The 19046-nt window shown below is 42.1% G+C and overlaps 1 protein-coding gene across 1 annotated transcript in view; it reads left to right on the plus strand.

Annotated features, from left to right (window-relative positions):
- Nucleotides 1-15875, plus strand: part of LOC124552455 (alkylglycerol monooxygenase-like) — a 201760-nt gene extending 185885 nt beyond the window's left edge. Inside the window, exons 7-9 of the mRNA XM_047126732.1 lie at nucleotides 3240-3374; nucleotides 6145-6258; nucleotides 13306-15875. Coding sequence (XP_046982688.1) covers nucleotides 3240-3374; nucleotides 6145-6258; nucleotides 13306-13572 — 516 coding nt within the window. The 3' untranslated portion in view covers nucleotides 13573-15875. The remainder of the gene's footprint in view (nucleotides 1-3239; nucleotides 3375-6144; nucleotides 6259-13305) is intronic.
- The last annotated feature ends 3171 nt before the right edge of the window (nucleotides 15876-19046 follow it).

Below are 19046 nucleotides of genomic sequence, written 5' to 3' on the forward strand. Positions count from 1 at the left end.
GTGTAAAAGCTACTATATGGTTTTATAACAGTGTGACAAATAATAATACATGAAGAAATAATTTTTTTACATCATAATATAGTGAATCTTAATTTATTTAGATCGTTGAGTTTAAATGTCGCGCGGGACTAGCCGAGCGGTCTAGGGCGCTGCAGTCATGGACTGTGCGGCTGCTCCCGACTGAGGTTCAAGTCCTCCCTCAGGCAGGGTATGTGTGTTTGTTCTTAGCATAATTTAGATTAAGTAGTCTGTAAGCTTAGGGACTGATGACCTTAGCAGTTAAGTCCCATAAGATTTCACAAACATTTGATTTTTTTTTAAGTTTAAATGAATGTATCAGATAATTGTTGGTTCCATTGTCTGAGGCTGGCTGTACGGGTGATGCCCAAAAGCCATTAATAAATCAAAAACGTAAAAAGAACCAGAAAAGACAGACTTGTACCGATTCAGACACAATGAAAACCAGTCCAAGTAAACAATGTAGAACAGTTTTATTAATAAATGCATCAACCAAAAGCTCCTCATTGGAGAAAAATTAATCACAATAGTTCGTGAAGGACCGGGATCAGCACGGAATCCACGCAAGTCCGAATTTACGCTTTAGTGATGAAATAGGCAAAATCTGGTATTTATTTGGTAGCAGACAAAGATCCAGTCTAAGGTTCGCTTGGTAGGACAATATATGAAGAGAAGATCGGTGGCTGATACCAGAGTCCTGATGCTGAAAAGCCTTAGTGATGGCGGTGACACACTGGTATCTCGTTCAGCCGGCAGTGACTGGCGAATTGCAAGGCATCATGGGTAGAGAAGATTCCAAATGACACTCTGACGGAAAAACTCCAGGTGCAGTCGGCACTTGGCCCAGAGCTTCACGGAAGACTGGTTCGAAATATATTTGCCCCACCCTAGAGAGACAGACCACTTGCAGATACTACAGGAACTATTTGCGATCACAAGGTCCACGGAAGCAAACAGTTCCTCATGGGGCGGTGGCATCTACCGGCTCTCGCGCTACCTCCTGCTGGCTTAGTAAATGTGCGTGATTTGAGTTCTGTCATCTGCTGTTATGAAACCTCTTTTCTGTTAGGCCGCTCACATACCACAGGCGTAAGAGGAGTTGCAGGTCCGGCAGGCAAGTTGCCCATACATCTCATCCAGGGTGGTTCATTGATCGTGACCGGGCCAAATATGTCACAAAGTAAGTGTCAAACGAAAAAACTACAAAGAACGGAAGTTGTCTAGCTTGAAGGGGGAAACCACATGGCGCTATGGATGGCCCCCTAGGTGGCGCTGCCATAGGTCAACTGATATCAACTACATTTTTTTTAAAAATAGGAACCTCCATTTCTTATTGCGTATTCGTGTAGTATGTAAAGAAATATGAATGTTTTAGTTGTACCACTTTTTTCGCTTTGTGATGGACGGCACTGTAATAGTCACAAACATATGGCTCATAATTTTAGACGAACAGTTGGTAACAGGTAGGTTTTTTAAATTAAAATACGGAACGTAGGTACGTTTCAACATTTTATTTCGGTTGTTCCAATGTGATACATGTACCTTTGTGAACTTTTCATTTCTGAGAACTCATGCCGTTATAGCGTGATTACCTGTAAATACCACATTAATGCAATAAATGCTGAAAATTATGTCCGTCAACCTCAATGCATTTGGCAATACGTGTAACGACATTCCTCTCAACAGCGAGTTCATCTTCCGTAATGTTCGCACATGCATTGACAATGCGCTGATGCATGTTGTCTGGCGTTGTCGGTTGATCACGATAACAAATATCCTTCAACTTTCCCCACGGAAAGAAATCCGGGGATGTCAGATCCGGTGAACGCGCGGGCCATGGTATGGTGCTTCGACGACCAATCCACCTGTCATGAAATATGCTATCTAATACCGCTTCAACCGCACGCGAGCTGTGTGTCGGACATCCATCAGGCTGGAAGTACATCGCCTTTCTGTCATGCACTGAAACATCTTGTAGTAACATCGGTAGAACATTACGTAGGAAATCTGCATACATTGCACCGTTTCGACTGCCATCGATAAAATGGGGGCCAACTATCCTTCCTCCCATAATGCCGCACCATACATTAACCCGCCAAGGTCGCTGATGTTCCACTTGTCGCAGCCATCGTGGATTTTCCGTTTCCCAATAGTGCATATTATGCCGGTTTACGTTACCGCTGTTGGTGAATGACGCTTCGTAGCTAAATAGAACGCGTGCAAAAAATCTGTCATCGTCCCGTAATTTCTCTTGTCCCCAGTGGCAGAGCTGTATACGACGTTCAAAGTCGTCGCGATGCAATTCCTGGTGCATAGAAATATGGTACACGTGCAATCGATGTTGATGTAGCATTCTCAACACCGACGTTTTTGAGATTCCCGATTCTCGCGCAATTTGTCTTGTACTGGTGTGCGGATTAGCAGCGACAGCAGCTGAAACACCTACTTGGGCATCATCATTTGTTGCAGGTCGTAGTTGACGTTTCACATGTGGCTTAACACTTCATGTTTCCTTAAATAACGTAACTATCTGGCGAACGATCCGGACACTTGGATGATGTCGTCCAGGATACATAGCACACGCCCGTTGGGCATTTTGATCTCAATAGCCATACGTCAACACGATATCGACCTTTTCCGCAATTGGTAAACGGTCCATTTTAACACGAGTAATGTATCACGAAGCAAATACAGTCGGCACTGGCGGAGTGTTACCACGTACTTCTACGTTTGTGACTATTACAGCGCCATCTATCACAAAGCGAAAAAAGTTTTCCACCTAAAACATCCATATTTAATCACGTACTACACAAATATGTAATAAAAAATTGGATTTCCTATTAAAAAAAAAAAAAAACGCGGTTGATATCCGTTTGAGCTATGGCAGCGCCATCTAGATCGCCATCTGGTTTCCCCCTTCAAGCTAGACGAATTTCGTTCTTTGTAGTTTTTTCGTTTGACGCTTATTTCGTGAGATATTTGGCCCAGGTCACGATCAATGGACCACCCTGTATACTAACAACCAAGTACGACTGGCGCCAATTTGCTTAAACTGATAAATATGGTACTTACTTCTAGATTACTTGAAACAAGTTGTTCTGACAACTGTACCCTACACTTCATCCAAACAGGCAGCAAGATGAAATCAGATTATTTTCTGGCCATAACACCAGTTTAACCACAGAGTCCCCTTCAAAACGGCATGCCTCTTGTGTTGGCAGGTGTTCTACAACCAGCACGTGGTGGACAAGTGGCGTGCCATGGACAACTGGTGGGACAAGTTGGCAGCCGTGTGGAAGGGGCCCAGCTGGCAGCCGGGAAAGCCCCGCCTGGGGCTCGACGAGGACAAGCTGGATGTAAGTGATGCCAATACAATAAAACACACAACATTTCATTACGTATGTGAATTGAACAGCTGAGATTAAGTGTTTTTGGGATTCTTACATTTTGTAATGCACTGTACAATAAGTTTAGTTGTCACACAGCACGTGAGTAAATCTGTCTCTCTATGTTTTTGAAAAAAAATCTGACCACTATCTTACCATCATGATCGAAGTTGAGCATCTCAAATCTCTTTTTTTGTGTATTTTTAAAATACAGTATGAACATGATTTCATACTGCAGATCTCTGGTGGTCATCTGGAATTTGTGCAGCTACAAGAGGGATGAGCATTTTATTAATTATTTTGTAGTACACTTTGTAACAGGAACTTTAAATACTGTATATTGACTCCTCTGTCATCAGTACACAATGACTAAACCATGTCATCGAAAGCATCCAAAAGCCTACTAATAAACAGTAATATGGAGTTTGTATACCCTTTGTCTTTAAAAAAGGGGACTTTCAACGAGGTATCTGAATGTCTCTAGAGGAATGGCAGGATATTTTCCCTCAAGAGCAGAAACTGGAGGTGGTAGCCATGTTTATTGCTGGGGTCTGGACCGAAGTCAACATTCCAGCTCGTCCCAAAGCTATTCCACCGAGTTCACGTTGGGGGTCTACAAATCCCTGATTCAGTCCTGTCTTCATTATGGGAGTCTTGCATATGGTTCTGATCACCCTCAGCATTGCAGATATTTGACCCTATTCATCTCTGTGGGGTCCGACTTATGGCAGGAGTCTTCCGAACCAGCCCTGTGAACAGCCTGCTTGTCTCTCTGTTACCTGTTATAACAATACCTCCACTAACAGTTAATTAGTTCAAAAATTATCAGGTCACGCACTCAAAAGTATAATCTTTTTATTGCCCAACTACAAGGTATTTAATGTGGCAGGTACTTCTAAATCAATTGATTACAGTCACTGAAGAAAATTAACAATATCGCTTACGTTGTATTTACCTGCCAGGATAGCCAAGAGCGCTAGCGCACTGCTTCCTGGACTCGGGTAGGCGTGCCGGCCCCAGATCAAATCCGCCCGGCGGATTGACGACGACGGCCGGTGTGCCAGCCAGCCTGGATGTGGTTTTTAGGCGGTTTTCCACATCCTACTAGGTAAATACCGGGCTGGTCCCCCACGTCCCGCCTCAGTTACACGACTCGCAGACATTTGAAACACATTCACACACTATTTCACGATTTACACCAGAGGCGGACAGCTGGGGTACACTAATTCCGTCCTGGGGGGTATGGGGTGGCGGCAGGAAGGGCATCCGGCCACCCCTTAAACTTAACCATGCCAAATCCGTCCTTAACCCTGCCGATCCTACGCACAATGCGGGATACAGGCAGTAGCGAAAGAAAGATCACTTACCTTGTATTTGCAATCCAACGACAATCTCGATCTGGCTTTGGCTCCTAATTAAAAATGTTGTCTAGGTAGCATGACTATCGCTGTTGGTGCGAAAGGCACTCGGATTTAACTACGCCGACTTGAAGAACTTACAAAAACAATTTTTCAGGATTAATTTGATGATTTATGTTTTTCATTGCAATGTGCTTCATACTTTTTTAAACAATGATCACTTGAAGATAATTCTTGACACTCACTTTTCACAAGAATTCACATTTATTAAACTTTTTATACTTTCGCATGTTCAAAACATTACTTCATCATACAATTTCGCAGCCGTTACTGCTCTTAATAAAACTCTCAACATTTTTCATTGTCCACAACTCACTCATCTTTTAATTTCCGACACAGAGTAAAGGCTGTTCACGTTCAACACAAAAACTTGACTGCCCTCTACACTTCCGCGCCAAAAAAATCACAAGCCAGCATCAAAGATAACAATAAGTACAAACATATTCACACTAGATATTATATCGATTTCAACATCTCAAAATATTTGAACAGAGTGAAAAATATGAGACATTACATAGAAAAATATTCATTAATCTACAGTATCGAAAAATTGGGTTGGCAGGTGGTAATGGTTTCGCAAATAATGAACCATTACACTGTCAAGCACCAATAACAGCTGCAGAAATATGCTTCCCTGAAAGCACACTACCGTGTCCGTTTCGCTGGAAGTAAGTCTCACCTCCCACAGCAGCGACTCCGAACTGGGTTTGCAATTGCCTCACGCCTCCAGTGTCTCTGTTCAGAACTGCAACTTCCTCCACTGCCGTCTCTGGTCAGGGAGACATTGCACTGGCGCCATGGCTTGTGCCCGAACCTCAGATTTTTATCACTCTTCTTCAGTCAAAAAGATTCTGTTGAACACACGATTTTTCGCCACCTGTTCTTGGCTGTCCTTGAAGTATCAGGGTTTGGAAGTGATATTCACCGATCGCTCAGCAGTTGGTGGATGAACAAGCTTTGCTTACAGACACACATGGTACGGTGAACTCCACTCTCTGCAAAATGGCTGCAGTGTCTTCACTGCTGAATTGATAGCCATTAAATTATCCCTTAGCCACATTTGTTCTTGCAGTGGCAAGAGTACCCTAATCTGTAGTGACTCTTTTAGCAGCCTTCTATTGTAGTTTAGCAGGCTCAAGAACGTACTGTTTAATGTCCTGTAAAAGTTTCATGTCAATGGCTACAGTAGTTCCTGAAACACTGGGAAGCCAAGTCACTAAATTTAACATAGTCGGGATGAAGGGACTTATGACTTTGCAGTTTAGTCCATTTCACTCCAAACCAACCACCCAACCTAAACAGAGTATTTTTGTTTTGTACAGATCCGCAGCCGGGAGAAGTACGACGTGCGGCTTCCACTGTGGTGCAATGCCTACCTGCTGTTGCACTTCTGCGTCGTCGTCTACGGCTTCCAGGAGCTCGCCGCTAGGCACATGGTGAGCGCCAGCACACACACAGTAGATACATCAGCGGCACCTTTTAAGTATTTAACCAAAATAATGAAAGAAAACTTTTATAACTCGGCCCATAGCTGCACATATGGAGTCATGGGAGAGGGGACAATAGTTGTGGTTGGGACTCCTTCATGAACAGCCAGGGTGCGGTAGTGGACATGCAATTCGACAGCTGAAACTCTCACACAACATATCTCACATGAATAGCAAGCTCCTGCTGTTGTCTACAAACAATAGTATTAACATGTTATGTCTGTATGAGCAATACGATGACAAAAGTAGATTTCCCAAGTCAGTAGTTTCTCACTAGAGTACTAAAAACGAAGAGTCCAATAAAAATGATCAACAAAAGCAAATAAAGACTGACACCGCACTGCGAAAAGGAAATCTGATAAAACAAAAGTCATAAAAAATGTAGCGCAACAATGTTGCTTGCTGTGACACTAATAAAGTTATTTATATTTATTCCAGTTACATGCCACAGTATTATGTGCCAGGTAATTAAGTTCGGTCTACGATGAGCATCTTCAAGACCAGACTACAACCAATTTCATTAATGACTTGCGCCAAATAAATTATTGTAAACTATTTGGCACTAATGGTTCTTTGATCGTTTGAGTGAATGGTTCCAACATTACCAATGCAACAAGCACTCGTTTTCTTGAAAGTGGTTTGGGGAGAAAGTTGGGGCCCTTAATCTTGTGTAATATTTTTCCTTCGATTTTCTATGCTTCCCAATGTTCCTGCCATTTAGAGGAATTCAGGAGCAAGCATTCTCTTTTTTTATGATCATAGTTTACCTCACGTAGAGATAGCACTTTTCTTGTACAAATCACATGTGATGTGAAAAGCAGCAGTCATTCAGTGAGAAACATGTTTCTCACATGCCTCGTTTTTACTTCAATTTATTGCATAATGTATGAGTGTGTAGTGGGATTTCGATCAGTCTTCTGCACTACAGTATAGGCTCGATGTCCTGTCATCCCCTACACATGTTAACCGCTATATTACTTTTAGTAAATATTTAACCTCTAGGAACGATACGCATTACCACAAAAAAAAAGTACCCACCAGTGACGTCTTTAACTGCCCACATCAGTTTGCATCTCTTCATTTTCTGTACCTAAAATAATTTGGCATCAGGTACTTTTTTCGCAGCGTCACTGCAGTAATCCATTGGAATGTAGCCTACAGATTCATTCGAGTTATCAACAGTTGCACAGCATTGCTCCACAATAATGCTCTCGATAAAACCCCAGAGCGAGTAGTCACATGTTGAGAGGTTGGGGGCTTCAGGCAACTGTAACTGGTAATGGAAGTGATTCACAGCCAGTCCAGGTTTCTGAGAAAACGTCACGAAGACATTCCTGGACCAAAATGGGCAGGCGCATCATCTCACTGAAACCAGTGGTCCTCTGAGTCCTTGCTCTTCCAAATGAAAGATGAACAAATTGACGTTGACTGGCAGTACTATTTAAAAAAAAATTCGTCTGCCATCCAAAACAGCCTGTAACATAAAGCAGGAAATATTGCTATCCACTTTATCATAAAAAATATGGATTTTGTTTGACTAAAATAACGTTAAATAACCGGAAACTCCGGTAAATGGCACATTCTTGCTATGGATCTCTTTGTCACACTTAATTTTAAACAATTTTTCGACAAAATTCTGAACACTTGTGGGTCGACATGCACCTAATTTAGGTACTATTTCTATTCTTTGTGCAAAGACTGGGGCACAACCAGTTTCACTGACCTTTTTCGTGTCAATTTCAGTGGTGAATTTTCCACAGATGCTGCGATTTCTCTGCATTGTTTCTTTCTTGTCCACGCCTCCCTCTCCCCCACTTCTCAGTTTATCTTTTGCACTACCAGTAGCAACTTGTGTTTCGTGCAATATGGCTTCTTTCTGGTCCCAACAGTGGGCCTGGTTCTGTGCATGCCAATGTACATGCATGCATTTCTGAAGGAACATTACATCACACTTCAGAACAACATGGGCACTGCAATATCGTTCTTATCTACCGACTTCAGGCAAGGGACTTTCAATTAAAATGTCTCTCCTGTACAGGAATCTACATAATGAATGTAACAGTACAACTTGTAGAAACATAGTTGGCGACATATGGGAATTTGGATCTGGTCATGAAGTGTGCTCGGACAACCTAGTAGTACGGCGACCACTCGCGTTAGCTGGGAAATCCGAGGGTCGCCTGCCAGTCTGGCACAAACTTTCACTGTCGTTGTTCCATCATACAATTGGTGTTTGTCCATATTCGCTTCTGCAATTACATTTAATGTATTTTATAATGGCTGTATTCGCCATTCCTTCAGAGAAGCATGCATGTCACTGCTTCATTCCTGGGGATATTACAGTCTGCTATTTTCAAACGCACACCCCACTTCATTGCTCTACTGGATTCATGTGTAGACTGTCACAGCTTCCTCAATTTCAATTCATGTGAGCTATTGGTGTATGTGAAAGTTTTCTTTGCTGTTATTCTATGTGTAGATTAGGATTTGTCTATACATGGATCTACATCTGTCTGGACATGGATGCAAATCTATCAAAATGTAGACCTACCTAACTGTAGGGGACTATACACATATAAACAGAAGTAAATTATCTAGATATAGGTTCGCTGAGATTTGGCTCTATATGTATCGAGGTGTGGTTTGTGGTTGTAGACCCGTGTAGAGGTAAATTTAGATTCATGTAGATGTCTAATGCAGTATTGCCTAAAAGAAGCTGCTTAAATGAGTCGGATCTTGCTATCAAAGAGATGCAAAGATCGGCAACTTGCTTTAAATGTATAGAAATGTAAAATTGTGGACTCCACAACATGAAAAAAATGTAGTATCCTACGATTATAACATCAATGAGTCACAAATGGAATCGGCCAATTCATACAAATACCTGAGTATAATACTTTCTTGTGATATGATGCGTAACGATCACATAGGGTCAGTCATGGACAAAGCAAATGGTAGACTCAATTTATTGGAAAAATGCAGTCAACAAAGGAGATTGCGTACAAATCATTCATGCGATCCATTCTAGAATATTGCTCGAGTGTGTTGGACCTGTACCAATATGTCTAACAGAGAATATGGACTGTATACATAGAGGGCAGCACGAATACTCACTGGTTTGTCTGGCCCACAGGAGAGTGTCAGAGTGATACTGAAGAAACTGGCCTGGCAGACTCTTAAAGATAGACATAAGGATCTGGCCTTAAATGACGACTCTAGGCATTGTACTACCGTACCGTACATGTCGCTCACATAGGGATCATGACAAGATTAATTACAGCATTTGAACAATTACTGTTTCGTGCATTCCATACGTGAATGGAAGTGGAAGAAACCCTGATAACTAGTACATAACCTCTGCCATTCACTTCACAGTGGTTCACAAATCCAACTCAGTCTCTGGGTACTGAAGATAAATGGCAAGCAGTACAGCACATAATGGAAGAGGCAATCGGGTGGTGGCAGACGGTAAAGTGGGGCTTGTGAGAGTGTATGAGACAAGGTGGAGAGAGGCCTGCAGAGAGGGAGGGGTGGTTGACAGAAAAGATGATAAGTAGCAAGACTGTGGGTGCACTGGCAGGATGGAAGGCTGTCTGGCACTGGAATGGGGACGGAGATGGGGCTAAATGGGTAAGGACAATGATCAATGAAGGTTGAGGCCAGGAGGGTTGCGGGAAATTCAAAAATAGCTGATGTTTGTGGGAAGGATCGAGATGGCACAGGCTCTGAAGCAGTCACTGAAATGAAGAACACCATGTTGGGCGGCGTTCTCAGCAATGGGGTGATCCAACAGTTTCGTCACCACAGTTTGCCCATGCCCATTCATGTGGACAGACAGCTTGTTGGTTGTCGTTCCCAAGTAAAATGAAGCACAGTGGTTGCAGCTTAGCTTGTAATTCACATAACTTGTTTCACAGGCAGCACGGCCTTTGAGCAGATTGGTGATGATGTTTGTGACCAGACTGGAGTAGGTGGTGGGAAGATGTTTGGGCAGGAGAAGTGAACTGAGTCCGGCTGGATTTAACGTTGGTCTTTTATTGAGTCTGATTGGTAGGGTTTGTGGCAAGAGTGTGTTTCCACTGTAGGGACCAGGAGGAGGAGAGAAGGTCTTCAAAAAGTCATGCATGATTGAATTTGGGAGTGGGGTAAAGGGTGAAGCCTTTAGGAAGGGGCTGATACATTTGCAGGGCTAAGGCATATGGAGGAAAAGCTCACGACTGTGTTTGCAGTCAGTTTATATGGTGAATTTGGGATGGTGGTGGTAAATGTACTAGGTTTGTGAGACATGGTTTGTCAGCTGTGAGGGATGTGGGTTTGGAGGTGGTGGATACTAGTAGTCCAAGGCGTGAAGAAGTAGTGAACAGGCTGGAGAGTAATTTGAGGTGGCATTGTGCGTGTTGCTCTAGTTCCTGGAGGGCAAGAGTTTCAGTGTGTGATGTGAGATCCAGGAATTAGGATGGAGAAGAGGTATCGCAAGGGCGTTTGAGCCTGCTCGACTTGGTTCTGCAGGACTAAGTTGATGGGGGTTACAGGACTAAGTTGATGGGGGTTAGTGACTGACATAATCTGAACAGATGGACGTCATTGTTGCAACCCGAGAAGGGAAATTTGATGGCGAGGATGTTTGATCAGATTCCATGAGCCAAACAACAACGCAGAACAATATGCGGGACTGTGTTGTGGCTAGTGATAAGGAAACTTTCCTGTATTGGCACAGGTGGAAGGAGCAATAATATGAGAAAATACGCAAGAGTGATGCAAGAAGAGTGATCAGTTTGAAAGTACAGAATTAATGATAAGGCGGGAATTAATGTGGGTCATAAAGTGCTACACTAACAATCAGTGCGACCTTGTAGCAGTCTGTTGTATGCGGCCAAGACGGTTGATACAGCGGCCTGTTAGTAGGGCATACAGTGCAGTTTGTGAGGCAACGAGAGAGATAAAGTAAGCTAGAGAGAGGACGACAGACACTGACTATAGCAATACATTAGAAAATAGTTGCAAAGGAAAACATCACACTCCCACAAGCAGCACTTTACCATCCCCTCACCCCTATCCTGCTTTAGCCACCTCCTCACCCCCCATCACCTGGATGCTTCTCCCATCATGCGCTCCTACTCGCAGTCTTGCTTCAGTAGCCAGAGGCTGTGATCATGTGTGAGTTGCGTTTGTGTGCATTGTTACATTCCAACCTGGATTTTCCATTGTTTGATTTTCCTGATGAGCTTTCTTCCATTCCATAACCCAGTGCTGTTTTCCTTTCTTACTGTTTTCCAATGCATTACTATACTCAGTGCCCATCCTTGTTTTTCTTCTTTCCTGTGTTTCTCTTGTCACCTTACAAACTGCACTGCACACTCTACTTACGAGCCATACTGTATCAACTGCCTCGGCTGCACTCAACAGACGGCTACAAGGCTGTCCCGATTGTTGGTGCAGCATTTCATGGCCCACATTACTCCCACCTATATCATTAATCCTGTACCTTCAAAATAATCACTCTTGCGTATTTTCTAATGTTATTTCCTGTACCTTCCTCTGCCACAGGAACTTTTATCTCACTCATCAAACCCTTCCTCCCCGACTCCTCCTCCTCCTCCTCCTCCTCTCTATTCCACTTTACACCTACTAACCTAGTCACACCAGCTGTCCCCCTTCTTCACACTTATCCACCCACAGATCTCTCTTAATTTTTTTTCTCTTTGATCTCATTGAAATGATAATTAAATCAAGACCTTACACTGTTGACAGGCGTGGATATACATCAATGGGGACGGTTGAAAATGTGTGCCCTGACTGGGACTCAAACCCAGGATCTCCTGTTTACATGGCAGACACTCTTTACCCCTTGCATGCTTCCCAAGAGACTCACATTCCCAAATTAATGTCCACACACTACATTCGTAGTACCCCTGCCCATTACACTCATTAGTGGCCACTGCCCTGCAGTGGAAACACTCTTTTGCCACATACCCTATAAATTGAACCCAACCTCAGTTCCCTTCTCCATCCAATTGTGATACACAACCGCTGCCACCCCCCCCCCCCCACCCCCCCCCCCCCCCCGATCAATTATCCAGAACTTTTTTTTTTATCTTGAACCTTGCCTTAACATTATTCCCCAAGCGCGGCGCAGGGGCGTTACATTGTATTGGCTGATGTTGTTTGACATCTATCCTACCTCTCTGGCCTGATTCAAGCCTCATTCAAGTGTCTGTGAGTGCTAGATCAGTGTCGTTGAGTACACATTTGCAGAATACACTGACATGATCCTTCTGTATGACAAAAAGCTCACATTAATGAAAGAGCTGCTCATTGCATTTATAAAATGCCATTTATGCAATGGCTTTGAGTAAGGGGTACTTTCACCATCAACAAGCATGACTGTAGTGCTTCAAAGAGGCCGTAATGTATCACGTTGAAGAGAATCTGTAACGAGTACATGAGCAATTGCATGTGCAATGAATGTTGCTCCCAGCACCATGTGGGATGTTGTGGATGACGAACAACTACATGCTTACCACCTCCAACAATCACAGACATGTACATGAGGCTCCAACCAGGTGAGAAAGGTAAGATACATGTCCAATATATCAGGCAATCTGTCACAGGCATCCCCATCATGACTACCCTGTTGCAAACCTACCTAACAAACAAACAAGTTTCCAAGCATCTGTAGCATGGAAACGGTATGTTTCCAGGGTCCTGTTCAAAATATTGTGTACTCACTCCCCTCTATAAGTACCAGAAGTTTGTATAGGGAATTTCTGAAAAATCCTCTAGATGTTGTTTATACATTCATATACACACTCTCGATATAGTCCTACATCTGCCTAGAGGTAGAGCTAGACCTTTCTTGACGCACACTTACTTTATCTAAACACGATCTCGATCTACCACGATGTAGGTGTAGTTGTAACTGTAGCTGAAGTAGTAGATGTAGATCTGTAGCTACAATTGTGTGTGCAAGCCAGTGAGTGCCTATTTTGTCCTCAGGGTATGAGCCCCGCAGTGGTGCTGTTGTTTGTGGCGTACGTGCTTGCGTCACTGACCGCTATCGGGCTGCTGTTTGACAACAGCCCACATGCGAGCTTGCTGGAGCTGGTGCGCTGCCTCGCCTTCTTGGCCTATGTCCAGGGCTCGGGCCTGCACGTGACTGGCGGACCCCGTGTCTCAGTCCTGCAGTCCTTCTTCCTACTCTCATCCTGCTTCTGGCTGCTCAAGGGCTTGCGCGTGCTGCACATCGAGAGCAAGGCGCAGTGAGCTAGCGAGCAGTTGGCTAGCTCTAGCACATGCAGTGCCCGCTCGTCCGCCGTCAAGAGTGCTCCGGCACCTACCTTAGTGTAGTGAAGTGTAGTGTAGTGTTGTATAGTATCGTATCGGTGCCTGCCGTGCTGCTGCTGAGGGGTACAGCTCCCGACCAACAGTGGTATGGCAACTGCCCTCCACCTGTGATACTTTACATCACAACATGGCGCCCCACAGGTCTTGTGGCAAGTAACGAAGAAAGGTTTAAAACTGTGTGCTGGACAGGGACTTCAACTTGGGCCATTTTGCAGGCAGCTGAGCTACCTGGGCACAAGCCACTTGTATTCTTCCAGCACTTCTCCCTTACCTTAAAATTGCTAAAATACAAGTCCATAATGGTTTTATGTGGCACAGAGACAGTGATTCATTTTATGAACAAAAGTCCATCACCTGCCTGTATTTCAGTGTTCCAGGTTTTAATAAGTGTTTCACAGTGAAATCCCCTTCATCAGTGTTTCCAAAATTCACTTGAGGTTTTTCATTGTAACCTGGTGGATTTTATGTTACTTGAATAAAATATATATTACAACACCTGTACATAATAACATCATATGAGGAAAGTCAAATGAAAAATACAAATATTTTTAAAATACGGAATCCGTTTATTGCGTTCGTGCCTAAGTATCAGTGCATCTCACTGCTAAGCAAGGAGTGGGTCCAATTTCTGATAAAGACACGAATTATTTCCTTAGTGAGAGTACCAGAGAGGGGTACACTCACTGTGGGGGCAACTGAGGAGCTATTTGAGGGAGAAGTAGCCACTTCAAGGTCTCTACTCCACTTGGATCAAATGGCTCTGAGCACTATAGGACTTAACATCTGAGGTCATCGGTCCCCTAGAACTTAGTAGTACTTAAACCTAACTAACCTAAGGACATCACACACATCCATGCCCGAGGCAGGATTCGAACCTGCGACCGTAGCAGTCGGGCGGTTCCGGACTGAAGCGCCTAGAACCCCTCGGCTACCGCAGCCGGCTACACTCCACTTGTCTGTGTTAAATGGGTGCTGTGAGCTGAGACAGTCAGAAACATGCCCACACCTCTCTTACCTCCCTGCCACACAAGATGATGCTGTATGCGTACAGTACATACACAGCTCACCTAGACTGTGACTGCTACTCTTTCCCTGTAATTGTACTAGATTTCACAGCTATTAGTATATTTCACAGACTTTATCTAGCCAATGAGCAAAAACTGATACAAGCAGCTCAACAATTTGCTGTAACTGTCTGTCATGCCCCTAGAGCACACAGTGAGTTGCCCAGAACTGGCAGGCAATATACTTGGAGACTGAAGAATATTTTGACTGCAATTTTCACAGTGTCTGTTCCAATAGAACTGCAATCCCAGCAATGTAAACATTACAGCATACAGTGTAATAATTTGAGCTTATTTCTAATCAGGGTAACTTTTTTAAAGGAAGGTTTTTGTAAATATATTTTATAATAAAGTGCTGCAATACCTGGACAGTATTCTTATGAGACAGAGCTTCTTAAAAGATATGTGGCTATATCACATTAATGTTATTTCTGTGGGTCTTTCTACAATGAGCTACTAATCAATATCTTCCAACCATTAGAGGTGAATGTTCATTTTGTTACTTAAAATAGTTACGGTGCTGTCCAGAAGAATTTCAGTGCTGTCTGAATGTACATGATCTTTGCTCTTTCTATTATCTTCATGTTTACAAGGGTGTAAGAGTAAAAGTGCCATGCCGCTCATGCTTGCGAAGTAAACTGTAGGTCTGTAAACATTGCAAGACCTGATACATGTACTTACTACTGGAACATATAACTACACAATAGCAACTTATTACTATCTTGTTTTAATCAGTATATCTTCTGCTCAATGTAACTCTTAACACCCAAACTTTGACTGACTAGTGTATTTTAGAGTGCCTGCCACAGCAGTATGCAAGCATGGGCTGCCTTAGTGTTAATTTTCAAACAATTTAGCTACAGTAAGAATCAGTATTTGCATTTCCATTCTGTGGGCTATTCCCAGGCCCTTGACTGAAGAAACATTTTTTCACGCATCCCATATTACACGGTCATTGTAAAAATGTACAACAGTAACAATCAAAGACATTATGCTCACATTTCAGTTACACAGTATTCTTGAAATGTCATAGTTCAATATCATATAATTTATTTAATCACCACTTTTGTGTTCTTCAATTGTATATAACTTTTGATGTATGATATATTGTGTCTCTTTATACTGTATGTTTGGAATAAAATTATTGCTTTATAACAATTTTATTGCATACACTATCATTCTTCCTTCCTTCCTTCCTGTCATTCACACATAGTATTCTGTACAGCCAATCAGGAAGTTGAGGATGTGCATCGAGTCAACTTATACATTAACAGGCAGAAGCAACCACTTCTGTAAAGTATACTAACAACAAATTATGACTAACACTAGTCTGGTGCAATAACAAGGGAAGTCACATTTACACACTTTCAAGTAAAACACAAAACACTGTAAACCAATTGGGGGTGAGGGGAGAGACTGATCGGTCTTGTCTTTTCCCAGCTTTTATTCAGGCCAGCAGCACACTGTACTATCTTATTACATAAACAAAAATTTACAATGATACTCACTGAATTACAAAAAAAAATTACACTTGACTTGTACCAAACATAGTTGTATGATGTCAAATAAATAAAGTTCCTCTGCCAGTTAAACCTGGGAAATATTAAGTTTTCCCTCAGGAAATAAAAAGCTTCTCATTATCAGCACTTATTGCCAGCCAAAAACAGCTTTTTTATGTAGAAAGAGGAGTCTTAAATAGATATTGTATAACATAACCACGCACCAGAATCTACAAGCGTTTGGTGCAATAAACAAACCAAATGCACCATGCAACAATTATCTGAATGGGACAGAAATCAGTAGATATGATGATAAACATGTACAGGCAACCAAATGATAACAATTAACTTAAAATAATATGATTTATTCAAGAGAAATAACTTCAAAAAAATTGAAGCAAGTATTCAGTTACAACAGTTGTGGGTCAGCTTACTTCAGAAGAGGATGCAAAAGCTCTATGACACCCTTCGCAACTGAATTGGTGCATATGTTCAGGTCATAGAGGATGCTACATCATACTGATAAGTGGGACCTTACTGTCAAGTTCTTTATGAATTTGACTATTTTGTAATCAAATAACTCTTTATAACATCACATACCTCATCACTCTGAAGTTCCATTTTGTTTCCTCCTCCTCTTCTGGGTGCTTCAATTTTTTTATCAGGCTGTCTTTCTTTCCCTCATTTGACCTGCATATTACCACCTTTGTCCACAGCACATGTTATTTGAGCACCATAAAAATGTTAGAACTTGAGAATATTGTCTACTTTAACACACAAAATTAGTGAGCAGCAAGGCTGTACAACCGTGTATCAGCTGCTATTTCCACTTACAGCCATAACTTCACACATCACAACACTGAACACTGTGTCACTGTCAGAAATGTGTGGTTCGCAAATTCTTAAATAGATGTTCTGTGATGAGCTTTTACCACTTCTTCCCATACTTTCTGATATATATCAGTACTTGGGTGTGCCATGTGATGAGAAAAAAGTATTAGAAATAAGACAATTTTCTAGTTAAAAAATAAGATGAGAGTACAAAAGTTCTACAATGTATGAGCTCCCACACTATCAAAAAAGAGAGGCCAGCAAATAATGCTACAGGTGATAGGTAGACCTGCATAATACATTTTTTGTTGTTGGCTTCTTTCTTTCTTTCTTTCATTCTGTTCCACCAAGTCCATCAAAAAGAACTTTCAGGGCCACTTAACAAGTTGAGGTATACATTAATAGAAGATGAGTAAATCATAGAAACTTACAAACAAAATCTTTTAATAGTCAAAATCGCAAGTGAATAACATTGACTAGTTTCAACTGATTAAACAGCCATCTTCAGTTCTGGAATAATACCACATAACTGCACTACGTTAGAGTACCAGAAGTGATTGCACCAACTGTAATAATCCAAGCAAAAGGTCAGTTACATACGCATTATAAACACACATATAGAGTCTGCTCATGAAATGAGGCTAAGACACACAGCATGCGCCACAACTGTGACGCAGGTTGTCAACACCATAGATCTGTTCCTCACGTCGGAGTGTCTTGAAACAGCCTGACACACAGACATGATGTCAGTTCTATGCCAGGCTATGTTCAAGTCGACTCCTGGTCCACGGTAAGCAGTGAGAACGGTATCGTGTCAGGTGACGACAAAGTTAGAGACAATCAGTTAGATTCTTCAAGTTAATTTGCAAGTTCTTGCATATAGTTGTGAAATGTGTCTTTCAACAGTGCTCTGGGAAAGAGCTTCCACTGAACAGCACTTCGAGTTGTATTACCAATGACAGTCTATTTCATCAAAAGGGTTAGACTGTGTAATTTTTTCTGGCTTTGCAACCATTATATTTTGCTACAAGAAGCTCTTGTTAGAGCAGTTGAGAAGGCAGCAGGACAAGATGACATAATGTGGTGTGAGGTACCAATGACATATGATTTGTTCAGTACATTTATTGTGAGAAAGACCACCCAAATTATCTTACTTCTCCATGATTGGCTGCTGCGTTTGGAAGGTGTGGGCGAAAATGGTAATCTTCTATTATTAATATTACAAAAACTAAAGGTGTATTTACTTGCATTTCAAATTAAAGCATCTCGCAATAGTGTGCTATCATTCCATTATTTCACACGTATTAATAACCAGAAGAATAATAAACAACTGCGAAACAAAAAGGTAGACAAAGCACTTCGATGATATTCAGATCGCACCTGACTTGGATGGTGGGCGAAGTGGTTCAGCTGTAAGATCAAAGCTGGTTCAGCAATGTCAGAGGACAGACATGTCTGCTATAGTCCGTGTAATTAGATTTCATTAGTGATCATGGTTTGTAAAAAAAAAGAGCTGGTTCGGCAGTCTCGGATGATGGCCACACTGTCTGCTGCGGTATCAGCTAAGTCTTAACTTGTAATGTCTAATTTGTGAATGTGAAAGCTGTAATTACGAAAATATGTTGTTTATTAATTTGTTGAAGAACAGAAATTATTTGTGACTCTAAAGTGGAATTTAATTGTGCAGTTTCTCGTGTTCTGCTAATAAAAAGCAAGTTGCACCCCGAATAAACAAACTAATTAAAAAATTTAATTATTTCTAAAATAACAGTTCCTCACTTAAAGAGTTTCTTACAGCCTTAAGATAATGGATCCATGACATTGCGCTGTTTTCTACAGAGGGACAACACAATAGAATAATGCAAGTTGGTGAACATTTACTAGACCTTACCCAGGGCGGTGGAAGCAAATGGGTACCTCACATGTACTGCAATCCTAGTACAAATGAGGTCAACGACACGCCATCTGTGGTAACACAGAGGAGGTGTGAAGAAGAGAA

This window comes from Schistocerca americana, chromosome 10 (assembly GCF_021461395.2).
Source record: "Schistocerca americana isolate TAMUIC-IGC-003095 chromosome 10, iqSchAmer2.1, whole genome shotgun sequence".
NCBI classification, from domain to species: Eukaryota; Metazoa; Arthropoda; class Insecta; order Orthoptera; family Acrididae; genus Schistocerca; species Schistocerca americana.